This window comes from Beauveria bassiana, assembly GCF_000280675.1.
Source record: "Beauveria bassiana ARSEF 2860 unplaced genomic scaffold BBA_S00009, whole genome shotgun sequence".
NCBI lineage: Eukaryota > Fungi > Ascomycota > Sordariomycetes > Hypocreales > Cordycipitaceae > Beauveria > Beauveria bassiana.
Window position 1 is genome coordinate 898,381 of NW_007930844.1, and position 22,246 is coordinate 920,626.

Below are 22,246 nucleotides of genomic sequence, written 5' to 3' on the forward strand. Positions count from 1 at the left end.
AAAAACACACAAAGTAATTCCATCATAATCAACAAATTCCAATAAAACGCCGTGTCCATGCAAAAAAGAAAATGTGTCGCAGTATCCATCTATATGCTAGAACAAAAATAATAAATCACGAAAAAAATCATGAATTGACCTCGGCGAACCAAGTCCGTAGCAGCCCAGCCAGCGCACTCGGAAGCTCCTCCAAGTTGTGAACAATCAGGTAGTACTGAAACGGAAAGGTATCAAGGTATCGCTCAATGACGACCTTGCTCTCGCCGCCCTCGCTGACAAACTTGGCCTCCTTGAGCTCCAGCACGCTGTCGCCCACCTTTTTATCCCTGTCGTCCATGATGATGAAGACGACCATGATGCGCTCCTCCATCGCCTCGCGGAGCAGCCTGCGAATCTCGTCGTGCGCTGACGACGGCGTGAGCCCGTCGGAGAGAATCAGCGCCAGCTGCCAGAGATCCGCGCCGGCGCTGCCGCTGCCGACCTGCTGCCGCGCCAGGCGGAAATGGTCCACCGTCTGCCGAATCAGCTGCGCAATGTCGGTGCGGTCCTGCGAAAACGAGAACCGCTGCAGCACCTTGGCGCCCGCGTCGGCGGAAAAGGGCTCCGAGAGCGCATGTGCCGTGAAGACGTCGGCGCCAAACCCGAGGACCCCGACCTGCCCGACCTCGAGCATGCTGAGGGAGCGCGAGACCATGACGAGGGACTCCATGGCGAGCGTGCCGGACGAGGACTCGCCCATGCTCCTCGAGTCGTCGACGCAGAGCATAATCTGGTACGTGCGCTTGGTGGGGATGCTGCGCCGCATCCAGATCTTGTCGCGCTTGTAGCTAGAGGCAATGTAGGGGATGATGCGCTTGATGTTGAGGCGCTTGCCGGTGCGGAAGGCGCCGGAAAGTTTGGTTGACTGGGAAGGCGTGAGGATGAGGCGCAGCTGTGACGTCAAAGAGAGCGAATGGCTGTGTGTTTTTGTCTGGAAGTCGGACCACTCCTGTAGGCACTCGCCAAAGTCTCGCAACGGACGGTCCTCGTCAGAAATGTGTGTAATAGAGAGCTTCTCAGAGGCATTTTGAAGCGAGTCATCTTCGTCCGACTCTTCCTTCTCAACGCCATCCTCTTCGGGCGTCGGCTCTCTGTCGTAGTTGCCCTGGCGCGTCTTGACGCCAGATCGACCGTCATCTTCTCGCTCATTGTCGGCCTTGGTGCCCTCTGCGTCTGTGGTGTCCATCTCGTCGGGGACCTCCTCTGGCTCTTGATCATCAGCGCCCTCGGTGACACGGCTCTCGGGATCCTGCTTCTCTTCATCAATGGCCATGGCTTCATCCATTGGCTGGACGTCTTCATTGTCTGCGGTGCCCATGGCCTGAGTATCAGGTGCAGTGCTGTCGTCTTGGAGATGCTGGAATTCTCGCTGCGCCTGCTCATCAGGCTGATCGACCTTCTCTTGCTTGACGTCTTCGGCTGGTTGAGCCTCCTTGATATCAGATTGCTGACGGTGCCAGCGTTCCAAAGCATCACCAAGCTTCTTGAATGGGTCATTGCGCGCCGTGTCAGGCTCTGCTGCATCCTCCTCTTGCTGCTCGGCCGACTTTTCGGCTCGGGAAATGGCGCCCTTGTTTCCGGAGCTGGTAGCCTCGTCTGCACCAGCCTCTCCCATATCACCCTCGTTTTGCTCCGCTGCGTTGGCTTGGAATTGCTCATCCAACTCCATGGCATCCTTGTTCTGATCCTGTGCAGAGCTCTTCACATCGCTTGGGGCAGCATTGTCGAGCTCAGCTGCATTTGTGGGATCAGACTGATTCTGGGTATTCTCTTGCTGCTCTTCGTCCATTTTCTCGTCCTGCTCCGGCTCTTTTTTAACCTCTTCGTCGACTTCATCTTCGCCAACGGCGTCAATGTCCTCCTCTGGCTCTTCTTCTTTGTCACTTTCTTCACCTCCCTCGGGCTGCGTTGGCTTTTCCTGCGTCTCATCACCAGCATCTTCATCATCTCCTTCCGCAATGTCCTCCTGCTGTTCAGGGACAGGCTCTTCTTTATCAATGTCGGAGAGATCGTCAATGTCCTCGTCACCGGACATTTCTTCCTCGTCCTTCAAATCCAGATCCATTTCTTCAGGTAGCGCAAGCGTTTCCTGTTCTTGGACATTCTGGTCTTGCTTGTTGAGCTCTTCCTGCGCTTGGACATCTTCCTCTTCATCTTCGGCTTCTTCCTCTTTCTCTTGTGGATCATCCTTGTCGTCACCATCCGCCTCCTTTTCGGCTTCTTCCTTGCTGGGATTGGTCTCGTCAGGGACCGGGTCGTCATCCTTCTTCTGCCCCTGCGCTGTATCTCCTTGTTGATCCTTGTCGGCCTTCTCCTCATCTTCACCATCCCACATCTTTTCATCAACAGCAGTAGGATCCAAGTCATCAACATCGCCAGCTTCCTCATCCATATCATTTTCTTCCTCCTCTTCTTCCTCCCCATTCTTAGATCCATCTTCTTCATCCTCGTCAGCGCCGTCCACACTGCCCATGTCGCCCTCGAGTTCTTCATCGGCCATATCAACAGCATCCTTCTCGTCCTCCATCTCACCACTGTCTTCTTTGTTCTTCTCTTGCGCGAGTTCCGTAAGGTCTTCGTCGGGTTGGACATCCTTGCTGATATCATCGGCACCTTCACCATCGCCAAGCCCAGTACCGGCTTCGACTTTGCCTTCTCCAGAAGTTTCGTCTGATTTTTCTTGAGGGGTGCAGAACCCTTGGTTAGCGATTTGGGTAAACGTACGCGTCAATATGAATCCCATATGCGCTGTAGATCTATGCACCTTCAGGGCATTTTCAACCGCTTTCTGACAAAAGAAGACAAATTCTTGTAGGATTGGCGAGACAACTGCGATCATACCACTGGCTGCGCTACTTGTTGATGTTGAGCTCAAATCCAGTTGCTCGAGCAATTGCAGCGACTGTTCGATGCTCTTGGCGAATCCATCCATGCGAAGTGTCTTAATCACTGAGAATAGACCATCGTTGTGGTTCATGAACCAGCTTGGCTCCTCTTCGTTTGTCGAAACCTCAGAAGCCCTTTTCTTAGCCGCCTCTATAGCGACCAACATGGTGTCACTGAGCCTTGCCAGAATGGCCCCGAACTTGGCTAGAGGGATATTCGGTAGCTCGAGATCTGTTGGCTTGGTCTCGACATTCGACAAACTTGAGATGTAGCGAAGAACGAAGGACAGATTGGGCGATTGTTGCATCATCTCTGCTAGCTCGGTGCGCAGCTGAACCAATGCGTTCGAGATATCTGTGTGCAGTATTTCGTACGACTCTGACGTGAGGTTTGTCGGCAAACTTGGTAGTGCGTGCAGAGTCTTGAGGTATCCATCGAAGCGTTCCGCCCAGACTCCGAGCCTTTCAATGACTGAATCGTGACCTTTGCCGAGAAGCTTTCCGTGAGAGTGCACGAGCTTGATGCCGAATCTCAGTAGCTGCAAGACCCAAGGCAGCAGGGTCTCGATATTGCTATCTGAATCCCGGTTCTGGATTTTTCCAAGCTTCTCGAAATGCCGCAGCTCAGTGAACGAGGCCACAGCACTCTGGAGAAAAGAGAGAGTGCGAGTGGTTGTAGCGATGCTTCGCCGCTGCGCTCTGGTGAGGTAGATGAAGCCTTCAACGAAACCGATGCTGCGAGTGACTTCGGCAGAAGTCAGATCTTCCGAGTGATCGCGGGCCGACTCGCGGACTTTGGGCGCCAGGTCTAGCATTTTGTGGAAATAGTATTCTGCTTCGCCGATTGAGGCAGAGCTAGTTAAAGTGATGTTCGCACCAGATGCTAGTACGACGGCCAACGAATCTTGCTCCGCGAGAGGTTCTTGAGCAAGGTTATGTCGGAGTCCCATGTTGCGCAGCTCTCGCAAGGTGTCAGCAAAGAGCTTGCGCTTTCTCGTCTTCAGATGCTTCACTTCTGTCTTGTTCTCCTCGGTAAGAAGCACGGGGGTTTCTTTGCGAAGCTCCGCCATAGATTCTTCCAAGCTAGATATATACGATTCGAGGTTTTCGGCGACAGTTCCGGTGATTTGAGGACTATTGGCAATGCTGTTCATCACAGAGACCGTCTTCGTAACGTTGGCTAAGCGCTTGTGGCTGGCAAGCCAACCAGGAGCATTTGACTCCAGCAGGGCCAGCATCTCAGTTGGGACACCATGCTCGCCACTATGTGCGATGCTGGCGGTTCCTGAGAATGTTGTTTCATCGGGCAGACCCTGCGTGATCAGGATCCTCATTTCTTGGCCCAGAACGCCACGGAACTTGCGCACGAGACGGAAAAGCTTGAGATGGGACTTCTTGGCACTCTCGCGGAGAGCATTGATGTTCGTGTCCTTCCAGCTAGCCATAAGTAGCACATCCTTCATTTTCTTCTCAATCGGAGCACGGCCGATTGTAATTGTCTTATCCGCAACAGTTTCGAATCTTGCATAGAAAGCAAGAAAATTGGCAACAGCCTGCGTGATAATTGCAAGATTAGGATAATCTTGAACCAAGGCCTGCAAATGAGCCAAAAGCTGTCTGAGGAGAGAGACTCGCGTGCGAAATTGGCCCACGATTGATGTAGAGAAGTATGACTCCAAGGTTTGTAGAAGAGACGTCGCATATGCTTGCAGCTCAGGTTTCGAGTCTACCATTGAGAGTGGCACGGCAATAATAACTTGATAGGCGATGAACCACCATGAGTATGCGTCCTCCTCGCACTTGGTCTTCTCCATATCAAAGAGATTCCCCCATGTAGACAGCTCAAGTCTGCGCCAGCGGATAATTGTTGCCGTCAGGGCATTGTGCAGGTTCAAGACGCCGTACTTCTGGCTGGCCCAGCCTCCAAACTGCCACTCATAAACGAGGGCATGCAAATGCTCTACCTTGTGAGTAATCTTGGCAAGGGGCTCGGCGTGAACAATTTCCAAAACTCCGTCACATGCCTGAATGACATCGGCCAAGGGCTGCATATGGCCAATTTCATCGACCATCTGCAGCTCTCGGAACTTGGCCCGAATATCATGCACAATTGCAACCAATTGACGCGCCTCATTAAGGTTTGCGTGCGTGTAGAAGTTGTAGGTTTTGTCTGTCGGCGGTGTTTGAAGCTCATGCACCTTTTCACTTAGCAAGAGGACCACAGGCACGACAAGTTTGCTCGACAAATCTCTATCGAGGTTGGAGTGGCCCTCGGATTCGCGCACAATGCGATTGCAAATACTGAAGCACATGCCGCGAAGAGCCGCTGAAGGCCCGTCACTCTTCAAGAAGAGTTTCTTGTGAATCTCTGCAACCTTCAAGGACGTCTCGCGAACCTCGTCCTTATTCTTGCTTGGCTTGATAGGGGATTGCTCATCGTCATACGAGGGGAACAGTTCGTTGAACTCTTCAGCATCCACCTCTTCTTCGTCTTCCAGAGAGCCACGGAAGCGGTACATGCTTGTCCTGGCCGCTTCCTCTTTCCGATCCGCTTCGAGGCGTTTGCTCCAGTCGTCAAAGAATGAGTGGAAAGTTTCAAAGACTCGCTGTCGTGACTCATCGTCGAGCTCCGACTGCCCATTGATGGCAACTTTGCTGTTCACAACGTCGAGGAATTCGAATGACTTGTCTGACTCTGTAGCAAGTCCGCTGATTTGTAGACCTCCAAAGAAGGGAGTGGCATTCGCTATAGCATGGATAGGGCTGGCCAGCTTCGCAGCATTTGAGGCTTTGCAAAGTGAAAGTCCGACCAGGAAGCAGCGCAAGAGACTTGAGACCGGCCGTGTGATATCCTGGTATGCCTGGAAACGTGCCCCGAGGCGGTCAAGCAGTCTCATGATGTTTTCTTTCAATAGGGCGAGGCCGGTCTCGCTGTCGGTGGAGCTCGCATCAGACTGCAAATTCGTGATAATATCAGAGCCTACGATGGCCTTCAGGACGTTGGAGAATTCGGCGTGTATCTGGCTCAATTCGGACCGTTCAGGTCTGAAGACAGCAACGACCTCTTCAGGAAGCGGGTCCAGCTGGTTGATTTCGTCGATCAGAAGCTGCTGTCTGGCGCTTGAGAGCTGGCCAGCAAAGATTTCGTCAAAGACCTGGATGTGTGAGAGTTTCTCGCGCAAGAAAGTTTCTAGCTGCTCAAAGAATTCGCGTTCCATCATAGGGCTGAGCTGAGGATCAAGGATACGGTCGGGGACATAGAGCTTTGTAAGGCCGATAGTGAACTGAACCCAAGCCAGGCCGGATTGCAGCGTGCTCTGGGGACCAGAAATGTTCGAAGTAGCAACACCAACAATAGAAGGAATGAAGTGCTCAAGAACAGTCTCTATGAAATGAGCAGGTATGTGTTCAGTCGCGGAGCAAGCATCTCGCAAGGCGTTGTCACAGCCGTCCATTGTGGTGCTGAATTGTGATGCCCTGGAAAATAATTCTAAACCGAGAGCACGAGACGTTTCGCCGTGACTTGCAAAAATGTCAAGCAGCAGGATTTGCAGCACCCTGTTTAGCTGAACAGTCGGGTCGGCGGAGATGTCGGAGGTCATTTGTGCCATTTGTCGACCCAAGGCTGGCAGTTCAGTTTCGAGCAGTTGGAAGGAGTTGAGAGTGACTGAGCTGATGTTGTTGAGCTTGTCCCAAGTGGACAGCATCAGGCGGCCGTCCCAAGGATACTGGTCTTGATAGGCCAAGCAGTCAATGTACTGAAGCCAGGACGCAGGACCACTCGTGGTTGCGAGCATCAACCGGGCTCTAGTGGAAATATCGGACAAGATACAGAGCTCATAATTTCCTGCCTCAGCAGTGGGCTTAGCGCGCAGCATGTCGATTTGTCTGAGACTCTCAAACTGCGAGGCAAAGAATGGCACTCGCTTCCCTGTTTCGTCCCCAATTTGACTCTCGAGCGATTCAACGACGGCAGAAAGCTCTCGCACAAGTTCGTCGGAGCTGTTGGCACCCGAACGCACGATGGTGTATGCTTGCTCCAAAGTCTGCTGAGCCTTGGCGAGCTCGGGAATGCTGGCTCTTGTCTTCCATCGTAGCTCATCAAATCTTGTTACTAGCCGATCCAATTTCAATACCTCATCATAGACGAACTTATTAGGGATGGGAAGAGGCCGAAGTGTATTCCAGAGCTGCTCCATGCTTAGGCCCGTTGATAGCTTGAATCCACTGGCGAAGTCGCTTTGTAGCTTTCCGAGGATATGTGAGGCCAGGGCAGTAATGGATGGGGATTCAATTTTCGCAAGCTGCTTCTTGAGTAATCTTGTGCCCTGTGTTAAGTGAGCCTGGAACTTGGCTTCATCCAAGGTCTCCTCAGTAGCCAAAGCAATTGTTCGCAAAATGTAGTTCCATATCAGACTTAAGAATCTGGTAGAAATCTGATGCTCGTTCGACGGCGCTTGGCTAAGGTATGCACGAATAGCACTCAGCACGGCATCGATAAAGGCTGCCAACCTCACGGTAGAGTCCTTTGACACAGCAGCAACACGATCGCTGATGAGCGATCGCTGCAGCCTGTTCAAAGCGCCGAGTTTCGATGTCCGAGCCAGAGACTTGTGCTGGTCAATGGACTGCTGAACGCTAAACAGCTCCGTACAGGTATCGTATATTGTCGAAGTCCACTCTGCCGAATTTCCATTTTGCGCAAGGCGCGAGACAGTATAGTTGTTCATTGGGTGGACAGGCTGAGATTGGGCTGTACCGCCGGCAAGAACATCAGGGAGTTTCGAATATAGGTCCGAGACGCTCTTTCGGGCGTCAGAGCCGTGGGGAGACTGGAGGAACTTGACAAACTGCTGCAGATGAGCTGACAGAGATGACTCTTGCGAAAACTCGTTTGTAAAGCGCAAGAGAATTGCTAAATCCTGAAGGCTAGTGTTCTGCAAAGAGATTCGCAAAGCATCAGAGGGCTTGTTGTCCTGCTCTAGCCGCTGCGAGATGTCCAGAGCTGACAGGTATCTCTGCAGAGTGCTCTCAACCGGCGCGATGTATTGGAGACTGGAATCCACACTTGGAGGGCTATCGCATAGATAGATTTCCACGGCTCGGTTACGCATGGCGCGAGAAAGCTCGCCATATCTTGGATCCACGGTGAGAAAGATTCTGAAGTCTGGATGGGGTCTCACAAGGCGTGGTTCACCTCCTGGCCCGCAGTGCTCATTCACACTGAGGAAGCCATTGGGCTCCAGAAGCGAGTTGAGTCGATCCAGCACCGATGCGTTGCAAAGGTTAGCGTTATCCAGGACCAGCCACTGGCCGGATTCTAAAGCCTTGATAATGACTCCGTCGAGCCATTCAAATCTAGGGTTCTCAAGCACCAGTGGCTGCTCGAGAAGTGCAGCAACTTTGGAAAGATGAACGCCCACATCTGAATTGGCAGGGAGCTCCTGAAGAAGCGAGGTGATGGAGAACTGAATACGAGTAATTTCATCGCGATTTCCAGAAAAGTTGTCGATCTCGTATAGTAGAACAAGAACAGAATCGGGAAGATTATTCGGTATCATTGCCATGATGGAGTCATGGAGAAAGGCGCGCAAGTCGCGAATAGCAGCATTAACTTCTCGAAGAGGATCAGCTTGCTCAAAGCCACCTACAAGGTCCATAGTGTCGATATCTGCATTCATTGGGAATACAACAAGCGGCTTCCCTGATAAAGCCGCGACATACTCCAACAAGGCCGTTTTTCCGTGGCCTGAGGGGCTAGTGAGAATGCAAGGAATATTTTGCTTGACACAAATCATGAGAGACTCAAGCTCAGGCAGGCGCGGAACAATGTTGATGGGTGGCAAACGCTCAGGTTGCGAGGAGGCGTTTCGAGGAAGTAGTGCGAGGCCAACTTGGCTAGACTCGGCATTCAGATCGTGGTAAAGACTGTGGCTGCGCGGTTCAGCTCCGAAAACTTGAGTGTAGAGCTTAGTGACTTCGGATCGATCCTGCGGCAAGCGAAAGCGTTGCCGAACCATGATGTCTAGAAAATCGTCGGCCTGGCCTTGCTGAAGAACAGGGTCGGAAGAATTGAGCAGATGCAGCCAGCGGAGGACATCACGCAGATTGAATTCCCAGGGTCCGCCCTGTGCACCAAACGAGCGATCCAACACAAGTTGCTTGTCCATGTCAGTGACGAACCGAATCAGGTTGCTGACCAGGTCGACGGGCAAGCTTGGAAAATTGTGAGATGCGATCAGCCTGAGATCCTCATCGGTGAACACGTCTGCATAGACGACAATGAAACGATTGACAAAGGATGCGGGTAGTCCCTTGCGGCCACCGCCCTGATGGTGAGGATTTTGCGCAGCAAAAAGGCGGAAATCGGGGTGGCGCTTAAAAACTTGGTCGAGCTCCGACACGTATACTTCACCACGATGATCCAGGCATGCGTTAAGTCCCTCCAACACAGATTGCGACGCCAGGTTCATCTCATCAAGGAGAACCCATTCACCCTTCTGCATCGCTTGCAGAAAGGGAGCATCACGCCATGCAAAGTTACCCGCCTCGGCTCCTTCAACAGGCACATCGGTACCAAAAAGATCCATGAGATCAGTCTGGTCTGACAGGTTGATTCGAGTGAGCGGCTGGCCGCAAGCATGGGCTAGAGCAGCGACAAGAGAAGTCTTTCCTACACCGGGGCTGCCCTCGAGAAGTATTGGCTTGCACATCTGCAGGGCTCGGACGACTCGCATGGTATTTCTTCTCGTAGTTGGGGCGTGGAAGGCAAATTCTGCAAGCGGCGAAGCATCCGGAGCGCGAGGGATACTGAATGCGCCGATGGCCAGGCTGTCTGGCGTTACCTTGAACTCCGGCTCAGGATCATAGATTTGCGAGGCATCTTCGCCAATGAGTTCTGTCAATTTGTCAAGGCACTGCTGTCGCTGCCTTTGGGTAGCCTGGGTATCTGTAGCAAGCATCGCAGAAGGATTCGCGCCAATGCTGTCAATGAAGATAGCCGACGCGCCATGGACCAGCGCAAAGGGCATATTGCTCGAGGAAGCTGAATTCATAAATTGAACCCAGACCAAAATCTCACGAATCGAAAATGGTGTGGTGGCCATGGGCCGGAAAGTGGCGCTAAACCAGACTGCAAAATCAATAATCGCTTTGGTAGCCGGCTTAACATCATCCTTGAGTTTTGTGTGGATGATTTCGTAAATATCGTCATCACCCGACAGCTGGGGAACCCAAATCTCAGTGAAACGATTTCGAAGAGCCGGTGAAAGTTCCTTTTTGCCAAAATCACCACCGGGATTCATGGTCGCGAAGAATTGGAAGCCAGGCGCGCCAACCACGAAGGCATCATTACTGCCCTTTTCGGCTAAGAGTAGCGTTCTTTGAGGCTCGAGAACCGAGTTCAAACGCTCTAGTACGGAGTCGTCTGCGAGAGAAATCTCATCCAGTAGAAAGAATTGTCCGTCCTTCATGGCTTCAACTAGAGCGCCATCAGACCACTCAAAGAGGGCCTTGCTTCTCGTGACATTGCTTGCAATTTGGTCCTTCAGCTCTCTGTTGACTTTGTCATTATTAATGGCCTGAGATTGATAAAGCTGGTACTTTTCCTCAGGTGATGCAGGAATAGCGATGCCTGCGAGTGAGAGGGCGAGAGTAAGATCCTTATCGAGTGCATCAAGAATGGCTGCGCGATTGCGAACAGGTCGCTGAGAGCCAATCAAATCTCCAGTTTCCGTGTTTTGGTGAGCGTTTACAATATGCAGCTCCTTCTTGAGAGCTTCCGCGAGAAGCTGGCAAACAGTAGTCTTGCCGCAACCAGTCTCGCCAACGAGGAGAACGGGCTCGTTGTTCTTCAGTGCCCGCGAAACCAGGACGTAGAGTCGGCGCATCGCATGGGTCCAGACAACTCCTTGGCCATTCTGCTGGGCAGCAAAGCTCTTCAATTCGGGTGCATCCTTCGCCGAGTACAGTTTTCGAGTATCAATCTTCACCTTGAATACCCTTTCGATAATTTCCTTTACAGCTTCTCTCTCCTCGTCATTACGGACTCGTTCGGCGAGAAGCATGAACCCATGCGCAGCAATGTCTTCGCGGGTCTCTGCTTCGCGTAATGCCCATCGGAAAAGATCTCGAAGTGTAGCAAAACTGTCCTTTTGCTCAAAAAGTCGACTTGTCTGGCGAAGTCTGGAGAGCTCCTTATAGACGGACACGATACGGCGACAGTCAGGAGGGGATGTATTACGACTGCGCTGTTGTAGAATAAACTCCAACTCGTCTTCTGGGATGTCGTCGAAATGCAGCTCCAAAAAACGATTCCGGAAAGCACGCGAGAGAACTTTTCGTCCACCATAGAGACCGGGTGGATTCTGGGTCGCAAAAAGAATAGAATTCTCATGCGGTCGAATAATTTCTTGCGTCTCGGGAATAAGTAGCTCGCGGTTGTCATCGAGGAGTCGGTTGAGAGCTTCAAGGACATCGGTGGGGGCTAAATTCAGTTCGTCAAGGACTATCCAATGTCCAAGTCTCATCGCCTGAACAAGAACTCCCTCCTGGAACCTGAGTTTCCCGTCTGATCCAGATACATAAGTGCCGAGATACTCCTGTAGGTCTGTATGTTCGTGGTTGTTGATTCGTACAAATTTGTTGCCAGTGAAATTAGCAAGATACTCGATCATACTTGTTTTACCAGCGGAAGTTGGACCCTGGATGAGGATGGGAAATCTTCGTGTAGAAGTGGCACGAACGAGGTTGAGCAAGTTGCGCTCAACGTACGGTGTAATAACGTAATCTGCTCTCTCCACGGGTTGTTCGTCTCCTTGAAAGAGCCAATATTGTCGATCGCGCGCCTTATTTTGAAACTTCACATAGTTCCTACCGTCATTAGGATGCTTGGGAGGTTGCGATAAAAGGGAGTGTGGGTCACCATGGCTATCTAGCAAGTGATGGTAGATGAGCGGCACTAGCATATCCTCGGATTGTCGGTCAAGCAGTGTCAGAAAACCCATTGAGAAGCCCTCGTACAATGCTCTACGGACGCCGTATAGAGATCCAATAGTATTGACGTACGTCAGTACACGAGTAAGGGTTCGCAGACTGAAATGCGGAACTTCGTTGGCTCCATCAACGATTCTTTTCTGCTCAGCCAGTTTCTTGGTGTTGAGATATAGTCTCGCAATATCGTTGGCTGCTTTATCATTTTTGTTGCTTGTGCTGCCCAAATATGTCTTGATAATTTGAAGTAAGTCCTTTTCGTCCGTGTCCGGACTCTTGACATAGAGTTCAGTAAATCTGGAACGGATCCCGGCTGGCAAGTCTCTTTTACCGATATCTGTCGCCGGGTTCATCGCACCAAAAATGCGGAAATCGGGATGCGCGATAATCTTTTGAATTTCGCCAGTCTCGGAAAGCAATATCGAAGGTCGCTCATTCGGCCCCGTCAGTAAGTCTGCGATACTCTCCAAAGTATCTGGAGACGCCAGGTTGATTTCATCGAGGAGAACCCAGTCACCATTTCGCAAGGCTTTGACAAGGTTGCCTTCAACGAAGGAAAAGGCAAAACCACCCGGTCCTGCTGCGATTTGAACCTCAAATTGTTCAAGATTTCGAGTGAAAGTCTCCCATCGGGGTCGCAGGTCGAGCAGGCTTTGGAGCTTCGACTGTGTTTTCCTTCGCTTTGTTGGCTGAGAATCGTCTTGTCTCTCCTTCTGAGCTTGGGCATGAGCCTTTTCCAGTTCTGAAACGATTTTGACAAACATTTTAGGTGCTTCTTTCCACAATTTTGCAACCTTGGACCATTGAGACTTGACAAAGCATTTACCAATCTGCTCCAAGTACTTTTGGTTTTTGGAGGCCGAAATACCAGTCGCGTCGAAAAGATCTTCAAATTCTTCCTTGAGCGGAACTGCAAGACTTCGCACATTGACCGGCTTGAATCCACCAAGAAGATCTCCAACCTCGCTCTGTTGCGAAAGATTTACCGCAATAAGCTTGTTACCTAGCGAATCTGCCAGCTGCTGCACAACAGTCGTCTTGCCGATACCAGTCTCACCGACCAGTAGGACTGGCTCCTCAAGCTTGACAGCAACGGCTATCTGCTCAAGAAGTCTCTTGGCATGCACAGTACTGGCAAAGGGCTGCTTCGGCTTGGCTGCCTTTGGTTGAACCCGCTTCTTCCTCAAGGTTACTCTGCCAATCGCTAGCTGAGTTTCGCTTTCGTTTAGGGGGGGTATATTGGCAGTCAAATAATGCTCTGCCCGGTCCCTAGACAAGTGCATCTCTTCAGCAATGGCAAAGGCCAGATGCTTACTCAAATCAGCATCTGGACAGCTTCCCAGAAAACAATCCACAGCTTCCATGAACATCCAGTCCCTGGTTGTTTCCGAGATAGGCTCCTCTCCAGTTTTCGATCCTGCGACCAGCAGACATTCTTTTAAGCGACGACACCACTTCAACAGATCTCGGAGATTGGACTGTCTATCCATTACGCTGCGTCCACGAGCGGTCGCAACAGGAGCGCTGCTCAATCGGGCCAGCCGACGATGAACAGCCAGAATTCCAACGATGTATTTCCGAAGAATAGGGTATGTTTCGACGACAACTCGCTCAAGCTCGGAATCTGTAAGCTGTTCTGCGTGGAGGGATTGCCAGAAACGCATTCCAACCAATGAAGGCAAGTTTTCGCGGCCGTTTAACCCTCGTGACGTTCTGACTGTAGCGAGGAGACGAAAGGTGCTAGCTGCTCGAATGGTCTCTCCACGACTAGGGATGAGGAGTTCATTGCGCTCGATCAACGGTAATAACGTGCTGAGGACCTCAGTCGGTGCTCTGTCAAGATCTTCGACGAGAACCCATCTTCCTTCTTTGACGGCTGTAGTTAGCACGCCTGGGCGCCATTGAAAGCTGCCCGGCTTCGTATCGGTGGAGTATAGGCCAATGAGCATTTTTGCGTCAGTCTGTTCATTCAGGTGTAGCGTAACGATGCCAGAATGCATTCCAAGTTGAGTCGCAATCTCCTGAACTAGTGCAGTCTTTCCAACTCCAGAAGCACCATGAAGTAGGATTGGCCCAGGGTTACGCAACAGCTTTGCGAAATTTTCCAGGTTAGACATAGTTGTGTCTGTCAAGACCAAGCTAGGCGGATCGCCCGTTGGGCCGTACGGGCGTGGCAGTAGTACATGTCCGTACGCGACGGAATATGGTGTTGATTGTTGCATGATTTTTTCGGTGGTATCTTGTTCTTGGATGTCTTGCAAGATTTCTTGTCGCAAAGCAAGCACCTTCTTCACTCGCTCATGTTCGTGCAGTGACAGAAAGCCATAGTCGATTTGGACGCCGTCAAATTCGGCGGTAATAGCTTCATCACCTATGTGCGTTTGTATCAAGTTCTCCAACTTCTTATCCGAGGCGTAGAGTAGCTGGCAGAAGATACGAATGGCGAGATATCGGACAGCGCGACTATCATGGGCGAACAGGTGCTGCATGAGCGCAGCAGAGACAATGGAGCTAAATGCGCGCAGATCAAAACTCAGAAGTCTCCATGTTGACAATAAGCACTTAATCAAGTCTGATTCGCCCAGGATTGATGAAATGTCGTCTAATTGCAGAGGTTGCAGCCGTAGCGGCGAGGACTGGGTGAAGCTCTCACGAGCAGGCTGGCTTCGGAGAAAGGTGGCGAGGTCGGGGCTAAATGGTAATAATCTAGCTGCAGCGGAGACAGCATATATACGCTGCAGGTCCGACTTTGCGTCGAGAGCCCAGCGTGCGCAAATGTCGGGAAATACATTCTCAAAATGCACATATACGCGATCTGTAAGTGTCGGAATGAGAGCCGCCTGCGCGACGACATCCAGCAGGCTTGTGGAGGGCTGGCTCTGGATCGCGACCAGTAAATCGGCGGGCAGATGGTGTAAAACAGTCGAATCCTGTAAGAGCGACCTCCTCTGCCGTGATACATCGATCAGGGCCATTATGGCGACTGTCTCGAAGATTTTTTTTTTCTTGCAACCTTCAAACAGGTTTGCAGAAGCGCCAGTGACTTTTGGCCGTACACTGAGCTTTCTGCTGGCTGATAGCTTAAACTTTTTTTTTTTTTGGCTAATCTGGCAGGGATCTCAGTCGGTGGTGGTACTACAAATATCCGAGCCAATCAACGGCGGGAGAATTGGTAGCTGCGGGCCGCTAGGCCTTTTGCTTCGAACCTGACTGCAGAACACCAAAACTTCAGGGTGACTGTCAAGCCACGAGAATCTGCACGCGACTCGGTCCCTCACTGCATCTCCTCGCCCTCTCCGTCCAGCCACGCATCTCCAGGCACACCAATTCCTCTCACACAGCAATGGCCATGTCCTGCCGGTACGCGGCGCGTTCGTGCGCCCGCCAATTGCGCTCTGCCAGCGCTCTCCGAGCCCCAACACAGACTTTGCGCCTCGGTGCCACATCGAGACGGTACAACTCGACAGAAGCTGCCGTCGAGGCTCCCGCGAACCCCAAGATTGCCGAGATTGTCGACCAGATCAGCAAGCTGACGCTTCTCGAGACTGCCGATCTCGTGTCCAGCCTCAAGGTACGATTTGCGCCTGCCGTCCCAGTCTTCTGGAGCAGTCGGCAGTCTAAAGCTGCTATGGGCATCGTCGCTCACACCTGACATGTATGCTGACGACACAACTCTCAGACCAAGCTCAACATCCCCGACCTTCCCGTGGGTGGCTTCGCGGCCGCTCCCGCCGCTGCCCCCGCGGCCGCCGAAGAAGCCGAGGAGGCTGCCCCTGCCGCTGCCGAAAAAACCCTCTTCACTCTTCAGCTCCAAGAGTTTGATGCTGGCGCGAAGGCCAAGGTCATCAAGGAGGTCAAGAGCTTGCTCGGACTAAGCTTGGTCGAGTCCAAGAAGTTTGTCGAGAGCGCGCCCAAGATGATGAAGGAGAATGTCCCCAAGGAGGATGCCGAGAAGATTATTGCCACCATGAAGGAGCTCGGCGCCAAGGTTACCATGGAGTAAAATAGAAAAGCGTGTGTCGCGTGCATCGCATCGGGTGTGAGGCTGCAGGATATGAGAGGGTCGTGGTTCCCATCATCAATAGAGCGCCTCATGACATGTATAAAATCATGTGTATTAGTATCTAGCAGAACAAAATCAGATTTCATCCCTGTCCCAAATAGCGCCGATATCCAAAAACACCTTTTCGCTACAGGGAATGCAGTTTTCAGTATCGCTCATGCGACAGTCTTTGGGTATCTCGACCACAGCAGCGCCTTCAACCATGAACCAATCATCCAAACGCCATAATGCCCGACAATTTTGTATTCACCTTTGATTAGAATTCGGATCAAATCATATCCATCTGCTACCGACGCTCGCCATTCGCAGCCCGCTGGTGTTGACACAGCTGCATTTCCATTTCGGTGTCAAAGTCGGCGTTCTCCTCGGTAATGAGTCGGTCGTCGTCCTCGCCAAAGTCGCTCGTCTCGTCCCAAAGCTTGTTCATCTCAGCACCCTCGCCCTTTGGAATGGCCCAGATACTCTCTCGTTCACGCTTGTGTCGTTCGCGGTCCTCCTCGAGGCGCTGCTCGACTTGACGCTTGTCCAGCCGCCCCGGACCTACCCGCTTGGCTTGCTGACCTGGAAGTTGTTGCGGCGTTTGCTCCGCAAGTTCGGCATTTTCCACAGGAGATGAAAGCCCAAGGTCGCGGTCCTTGGTACTGCGCTCTTTGATCACGTCTTCAATCTGCGCTGCGACCTGGTCGTCGAGGAAACCTTTACCTTGCAACGCACGGAGGACCTATGGAGCATGAGCATGGCATCGGGCTCGCACGGTGAGTGATTTGTGCTTACCTTGCGGACAACTTTGACATTGGCAGCTCCCGATCCATCATCTGGGGCCACGGCATCTACGACGCGAATGATGTCGCGCTGCATCATGCGGACGTAGTCTGGTTGGCCTTCTCTACTTGCCTGGTCAAGGAAGTGCTCAATGAAGTACATTATGTTGGCCCGGGTATTCATATTGGTCTGCCTTTTGATTAGCGAATGGCATAGACACAAATTGAGAAACTTGGGCAAACAAACCCGCTCGACTTGCTCGAGAATGCAAGAGTGCAGGTCCTCGTGCCATTCTTTGTATCTCAGAGCATACTGGGTCGCCTTTTGAGCTGAAGCGACGGACGCATTGAGATGCTGAAGCTGGGCGCTGAATCGCATGCGCACTTCGAACGGATCGGCCATCTTTTCGATGCGGCCAGAGGAGGCTGTGATGCCAAGTGTGTCTCTGTGCACAAAGCAGCAACAGAGTCTGGCGCTACCGTATGCAAGTTATTGAGGCACACAGAGAGTGCTATTGGCAGCGACAGAAGCTCTGTCAAGACCGTGAGTTGCAGGTGGAGTCACTGCCTGTCAGCATGGTAGAACAAAAAAAAGCGGGCGGACATCCCCTACAGTTGAGCAGGCGTTGCGCTGTAGCCCGCTGGAAACCGTTTGTGAAGCACCCCGCCACAGGATGCGAAATCGGCCAGCTTCGGGGTGACGTCGAGGCCACCATCGTCGGCTCGATATAAAACCTTTACCCATCTTCAACCAACCCGTACTTGACGCTGCGGAGCTCCATTCTATATTGTCTGCTCGAGATCAAAGTTCAAATCACAGTTTCTCTATAATATTGTATTGGCTACTCGCTTTGATTGGCAGATCGTGCAGCTTCACGTTGAACAATTACCCCTCCAAGTCTCTGCGCGACATCTCGCTACCCGTGACCGATATGTCTTCGGATTCTGGCTTCACCCTCACCGTCCTGGGCTGCGGTACGTCCGACAGATAACGATTTCACCTCATATTTCAAGTCATTGCTAACTTCATTGCCCAGGTACCATGGGCATTGCCATTGCCAACGGCGTTCTCACCTCCTTGGCTGCCGGCGTCACACCCGGCGACGACGTTCCCGCTACGCTGCCCTCCAAGTTCATCGCCTGCGTCCGCAGCGAAAAGAGCGCCGAGCGCGTCAAGACGGCGCTGAGCGCCCACTCCTCGCGTGTCGAGGTTGTCCGCAACGACAATGTCGCCTCCGTGCAACAGGCACAGGTCGTTCTCCTGGCCTGCAAGCCCTACATGGTCAAGGACGTGCTCGGTGTCTCTGGCATGGCCGACGCCCTCAAGGGCAAGCTCCTCGTCTCAGTCTGCGCGGGCATCACCGCCGAGGCCATGGAGGAGGCCATCTACGGCAAGGTGCTCACGGGTGACCCTGCAGAGGACGGCCGCTGTCGCTGCATTCGTGCCATGTGCAACACGGCTGCGCTCATCCGCGAGTCCATGACTGTCATTGGCATCTCGAACCCTCCGCTCCCGGACAAGGACAATGCTCTCATCACCTGGATCTTCAAGCAGATTGGCGACGTCGTCTTCCTACCTGCCAACAACATGGACGCGTCCACGGCTCTGGCCGGTTCGGGCCCCGCGATGTTCCTCCTGATGCTTGAGGCGGCCACAGACGGCGCCGTCGCCATGGGCATTCCGCGCGCCGAGGCCCGCCGTATGGCTGCCCAGACCATGAGAGGCGCTACCGGCCTGGTCCAGAGCGGTGAGCACCCGGCTGTGCTCCGCGAGAATGTTTGCACTCCCGGTGGCTGCACCATCGGTGGTCTGCTGGTTCTTGAAGACGGCGGTGCTCGTGGTACCATCTCCCGCGCCATCAGAGAGGCCACAGTTGTTGCCAGTCAGCTTGGCAAGGGCGTCCAGAACGTCAATGGCACTCGTCCATACCTGCAGTAGCTCACAATACCACAACAGCTGGGCTTCATGAAATACGACCCAAAAGTACGAAGAGTATGATGAGTTTTTTCTTAATGACCACTGGCCAACGCGCATACCCAAATCCTAGATTACAGTTGACCAGACATTCTGTCCATCCTGAACGCCGTGAATATGACCCCTAATGTACCCAACCATTTCCATTCAGATGAAAGACTTTTACTCCTCGTTGACTCGAGTCCGCTTGCTGGAAGTGGATTCCGCATCATCGTCAATTTTGCGCTTTTCCTTGGCTGCGACGGGGCCGGAGCCATGCGCCGCCAACAGCCGGGCATATTCGAGCTCGACACCCAGTAACGTCTCGCTCAGCTTGTCAATACGCTCAGGGAGTTCGATTTGCGCCAAGATGTCCCGGTTGTGTCTATACAGTCTCTGCTTGACGAGAAGTTGCCACAATCGCTCCAGATGCCGGTCGGCGGGAGTTTGTGACGGAACCTTCATATCGTAGTCGATGCGCGGGCGAACGGAGTCCGGGAGTTGTGACATGATGTGCATCTCTAGGACGCGCGCAAACTGGCGCGGTGCAATCTTGGTCTTGGCTCGGATTACCTCGAGATTCTCGCCGCCCTTGATCAGTTGCGGGATCAGTCCCTTCTTACCGACTGTGACGCCTGGGTCCAATCTTAAAGCAGCAAACTCGGGGACAGTGCGCAGAAACTTCAAGTCGCAAGCATCGCGGAGCTCGTCAAAGGCCTCATTTGGGTTTTCAACCGTGAATTCATGCGTTTGAGCGTGCTTGTGATAGTGTTCAAAAATCGATCTGTACAGTCGCGCACCATGCCCGCTGCCTTGGAAAGGGGGTAGAATCAAGAACTGGGAGAGTCGCGTTCGGCAAGGCAGTTGTGCCAAATCCATATCACCCTGAGGCAGCTCCCAATCGTGGGTTGGAGACGCGGGAGGGGTCGGCGGAGGCTGGAAGTAGAAGAATCGGTAAACTGTTGAGTAGCCAATAAAGACGTACGAGCTCTTCTCCGGGTCTGCGGATGACGGCTGCTTGCGGTACAGCAGGAACACAGTCCAGCGATCTGCATCGGGCATCTCAGTCTCTGAAGAGTCGGAATCCGGGGTCTGGCCAATGTAAGATCCGCCTTCGATGAAGAGAGGAACCAGCAGTTGGACGCGATTGTTCATTTGTTTGATAGCAGGGTCTGCCAGTGTGCCCTTCCAGATCTCGTATGTACCATCGGTGCCCTTGAAGCTCGAATGAAGTTCTCCAGGAGGTTTCCAGTCATCGCCAAGATTTTTGGAGTTGCTTTCGAAGTCTGCAGCTTTGCCGAACGCAACTAGGAATCGTCAGCGCTTGTTCGTGTATTTCAGCTTGATACTGCTTACTATCAGGAAGCTGAGCATCCTCCTTCAGCATGCCCATAACATCCATGGGTTCGGTTTCGCCAATGGGAGCGAATTTGCTGCTATACGACATTTGTACGTGCGGGCGCATATCGTTTGCGCGGTATCTAAGATTGATCTTGAGATCCTTGTAGCCAAAGATTTTCTCATCTTCGCCAAAGATTGGATAGGTAAAGCTCGGATTGAAGGTGGAAAGCGATTGAAGACCTGAAGCTGTTGGCGCAACGAGACTGATATTTAGGGCTGTGTTCGAGTCGGCGAGCCCTGTACCAAGGGTCAGAGATTGCACCAGCTGAGCTACAAATTCAACGACTTACAGTCTTCAAGATCTGTGAGGGCAGCCATGGTTGATCAGGACCGACCCCGGCTCCGTGCGAGTATGAATTTCTGACGTTGGTATAAGAGGCGTGTGGAAGAAGTTGTCCGACTTGGTGGTATGGTGAAGCTTCGGGACTGGGGGCGATCTGGCACGCGAACCGCGTCGTGCCTCGCGCGCTCGTTAAGTGGTTTCTGCCTGAAACCTGAGGCTAGAACATTCAAGCTACCTATCTAGGTAGTTGACAGCCATAGAAGCCATCGCTGGTAGCCTAGTTAGTTTTTGCACTTCATGCAGGTTAAAAGAATTAAAAGAAGCGAAAATCAGGCTCGAATTTTTTCGGGTCTAACAAGGAATTCATATGAGTTTTTACATATGCCCATCTCTTGCAGTGAAGTTAGACTTCAAATCGGCCTCCTTACAACGGGTAGCCGCCGCTTCAGTGGCTCGCGGTGGAATCATTGGGCATTTATTAGTACAAGTCTAGGAGAGACAATGGCAAGTCGATTGGCCAAATGAGTAATCAGGTGATAAAATTATCTGATAGTTGTGACCAGTTCTTCCCTTATTGAAAACGCTCTTGGGAGGTTATTTACCCCATTCTCAGATATTCTGGTTGATCCATGCTGCGGAATCGCATATAATCTCGTCCCTGGTCTGAAATCCTTCTGTCGAGTTGAAGGTGGTGCTACCGAAGCACTGCCCAGGCCAATCAGGATCCGTGGCGCTGTTCCGCCAGCAAACTGCATTGCAGGGATTACTTTTGCCCGATGCAATTGCCGTCTTGTTGCGGATATTGTACTCGGCACATTTATCGATGCAGTCATTGAGGCTCGCGACAGGTTGGTTGACGAGGTTGACTGGGGGCTGTTTGTAGCTTCGCGCGCAAATTTTGCGAAATTGGTATGAGTCGGAGCCTTTTCCGTTGTATATAGTGTTGTCAGACGAAGGGCAGTCGCGGTAGAGCGTCTGCGTTGGGCTGACCACCTCGGTAGAGGTGACGAGTGTCGCGGGTCCTCGAGTAACTGATGTGGGAGTTGCTGAGCTGGCGCTTGAGGACACGCCTGATGAGCTGGAGGATATGGCCTCTCCTGAGGATGAGGAGCCTCGAGACTTTGAGCTTCTGGCAACAACCAGGCCCGCTGCTACGCCAGCTGCTACAGCGGCCAGTAGAACAAACAGGAGGACGAGAAGAAGGGCTCTGGTGCGCGTGAACTGGATGCTGCACAGATTTTTTTCTCGCCGTGATGGCGGCTTTGAGCCATTGAGATGCGAGGATTCTTGTTTTTTGGTGGTGATTTGGGTAAAGATCTTCTCCTCTTGCACTGGAATCGGCCCCGTTGCCGCTGTGCCGTGATAGACTTCAAGATCAGAGTATCCGATCGCCATGGGGCGCAACACCTCAGTGTCTGAGGACGAGAAGCCGGTGAGCCGATGCAAGTTGCAAACTTGAAATTTGCCTTTCGATGTCTACACGAAAAAAAAAAAAAAGACAAGAGTTGCGTACGATGCTAATATAGAGATGCATTTAGCTGTAAGCGCCCACTTCCTTCAACCGCCAGGCGGTTGTGGGGGCGTTGTGATGATTGGACGAAAGCATCAGGATTCGAATTCTCCTGGCAAGAACGTGTTTCAGCTGCTCGAGATCCGCTGAGCTCAGCATTGTCGCAAAGTGGCTCTGACTATTCTGCGATTTTTCTGTTTCCTTCCTGCATGGGTGGTGAACTTGCCTGTCATGCTACTGTAAACGTCAAAGTCGCACAAACTCATCGATTCGGTGTACTACAAGATGTTATTAGGCCTGGCTATGTCACACGACGGAATCTAAGTAGCTTCCAAGACTGTGTCTGGACACAGGGGCGG

At 52.2% G+C, this 22,246-nt stretch overlaps 6 protein-coding genes across 6 annotated transcripts; 2 read left to right on the top strand and 4 right to left on the bottom strand.

The window, feature by feature from the left end:
* Window positions 1–127: 127 nt before the first annotated feature.
* BBA_04283 (ATPase protein) lies at window positions 128–14,890 on the bottom strand (the record flags this gene model as incomplete). Its single annotated transcript, XM_008599380.1, has 1 exon — window positions 128–14,890. One exon carries the CDS (start codon window positions 14,888–14,890, stop codon window positions 128–130), a length of 14,763 nt encoding a protein of 4,920 aa, XP_008597602.1.
* Window positions 14,891–15,258: 368 nt separating this feature from the next.
* On the top strand, window positions 15,259–15,918 carry BBA_04284 (50S ribosomal protein L12; the record flags this gene model as incomplete). The annotated part of the gene is made up of 2 exons (XM_008599381.1): window positions 15,259–15,486; window positions 15,595–15,918. 2 exons carry the CDS (start codon window positions 15,259–15,261, stop codon window positions 15,916–15,918), a joined length of 552 nt encoding a protein of 183 aa, XP_008597603.1.
* A 346-nt stretch (window positions 15,919–16,264) lies between these two features.
* BBA_04285 (CTD kinase subunit gamma) lies at window positions 16,265–17,142 on the bottom strand (the record flags this gene model as incomplete). Its single annotated transcript, XM_008599382.1, has 3 exons — window positions 16,265–16,699; window positions 16,753–16,929; window positions 16,987–17,142. 3 exons carry the CDS (start codon window positions 17,140–17,142, stop codon window positions 16,265–16,267), a joined length of 768 nt encoding a protein of 255 aa, XP_008597604.1.
* A 529-nt stretch (window positions 17,143–17,671) lies between these two features.
* On the top strand, window positions 17,672–18,678 carry BBA_04286 (pyrroline-5-carboxylate reductase; the record flags this gene model as incomplete). The annotated part of the gene is made up of 2 exons (XM_008599383.1): window positions 17,672–17,714; window positions 17,777–18,678. The coding sequence occupies 2 exons, from the start codon at window positions 17,672–17,674 to the stop codon at window positions 18,676–18,678; spliced, it is 945 nt and encodes a 314-aa protein (XP_008597605.1).
* A 198-nt stretch (window positions 18,679–18,876) lies between these two features.
* BBA_04287 (histone acetyltransferase type B catalytic subunit) lies at window positions 18,877–20,412 on the bottom strand (the record flags this gene model as incomplete). The annotated part of the gene is made up of 3 exons (XM_008599384.1): window positions 18,877–20,000; window positions 20,050–20,331; window positions 20,385–20,412. The coding sequence occupies 3 exons, from the start codon at window positions 20,410–20,412 to the stop codon at window positions 18,877–18,879; spliced, it is 1,434 nt and encodes a 477-aa protein (XP_008597606.1).
* Window positions 20,413–20,986: 574 nt separating this feature from the next.
* On the bottom strand, window positions 20,987–21,772 carry BBA_04288 (uncharacterized protein; the record flags this gene model as incomplete). The annotated part of the gene is made up of 1 exon (XM_008599385.1): window positions 20,987–21,772. The coding sequence occupies one exon, from the start codon at window positions 21,770–21,772 to the stop codon at window positions 20,987–20,989; it is 786 nt and encodes a 261-aa protein (XP_008597607.1).
* Between the last annotated feature and the right edge of the window lie 474 nt (window positions 21,773–22,246).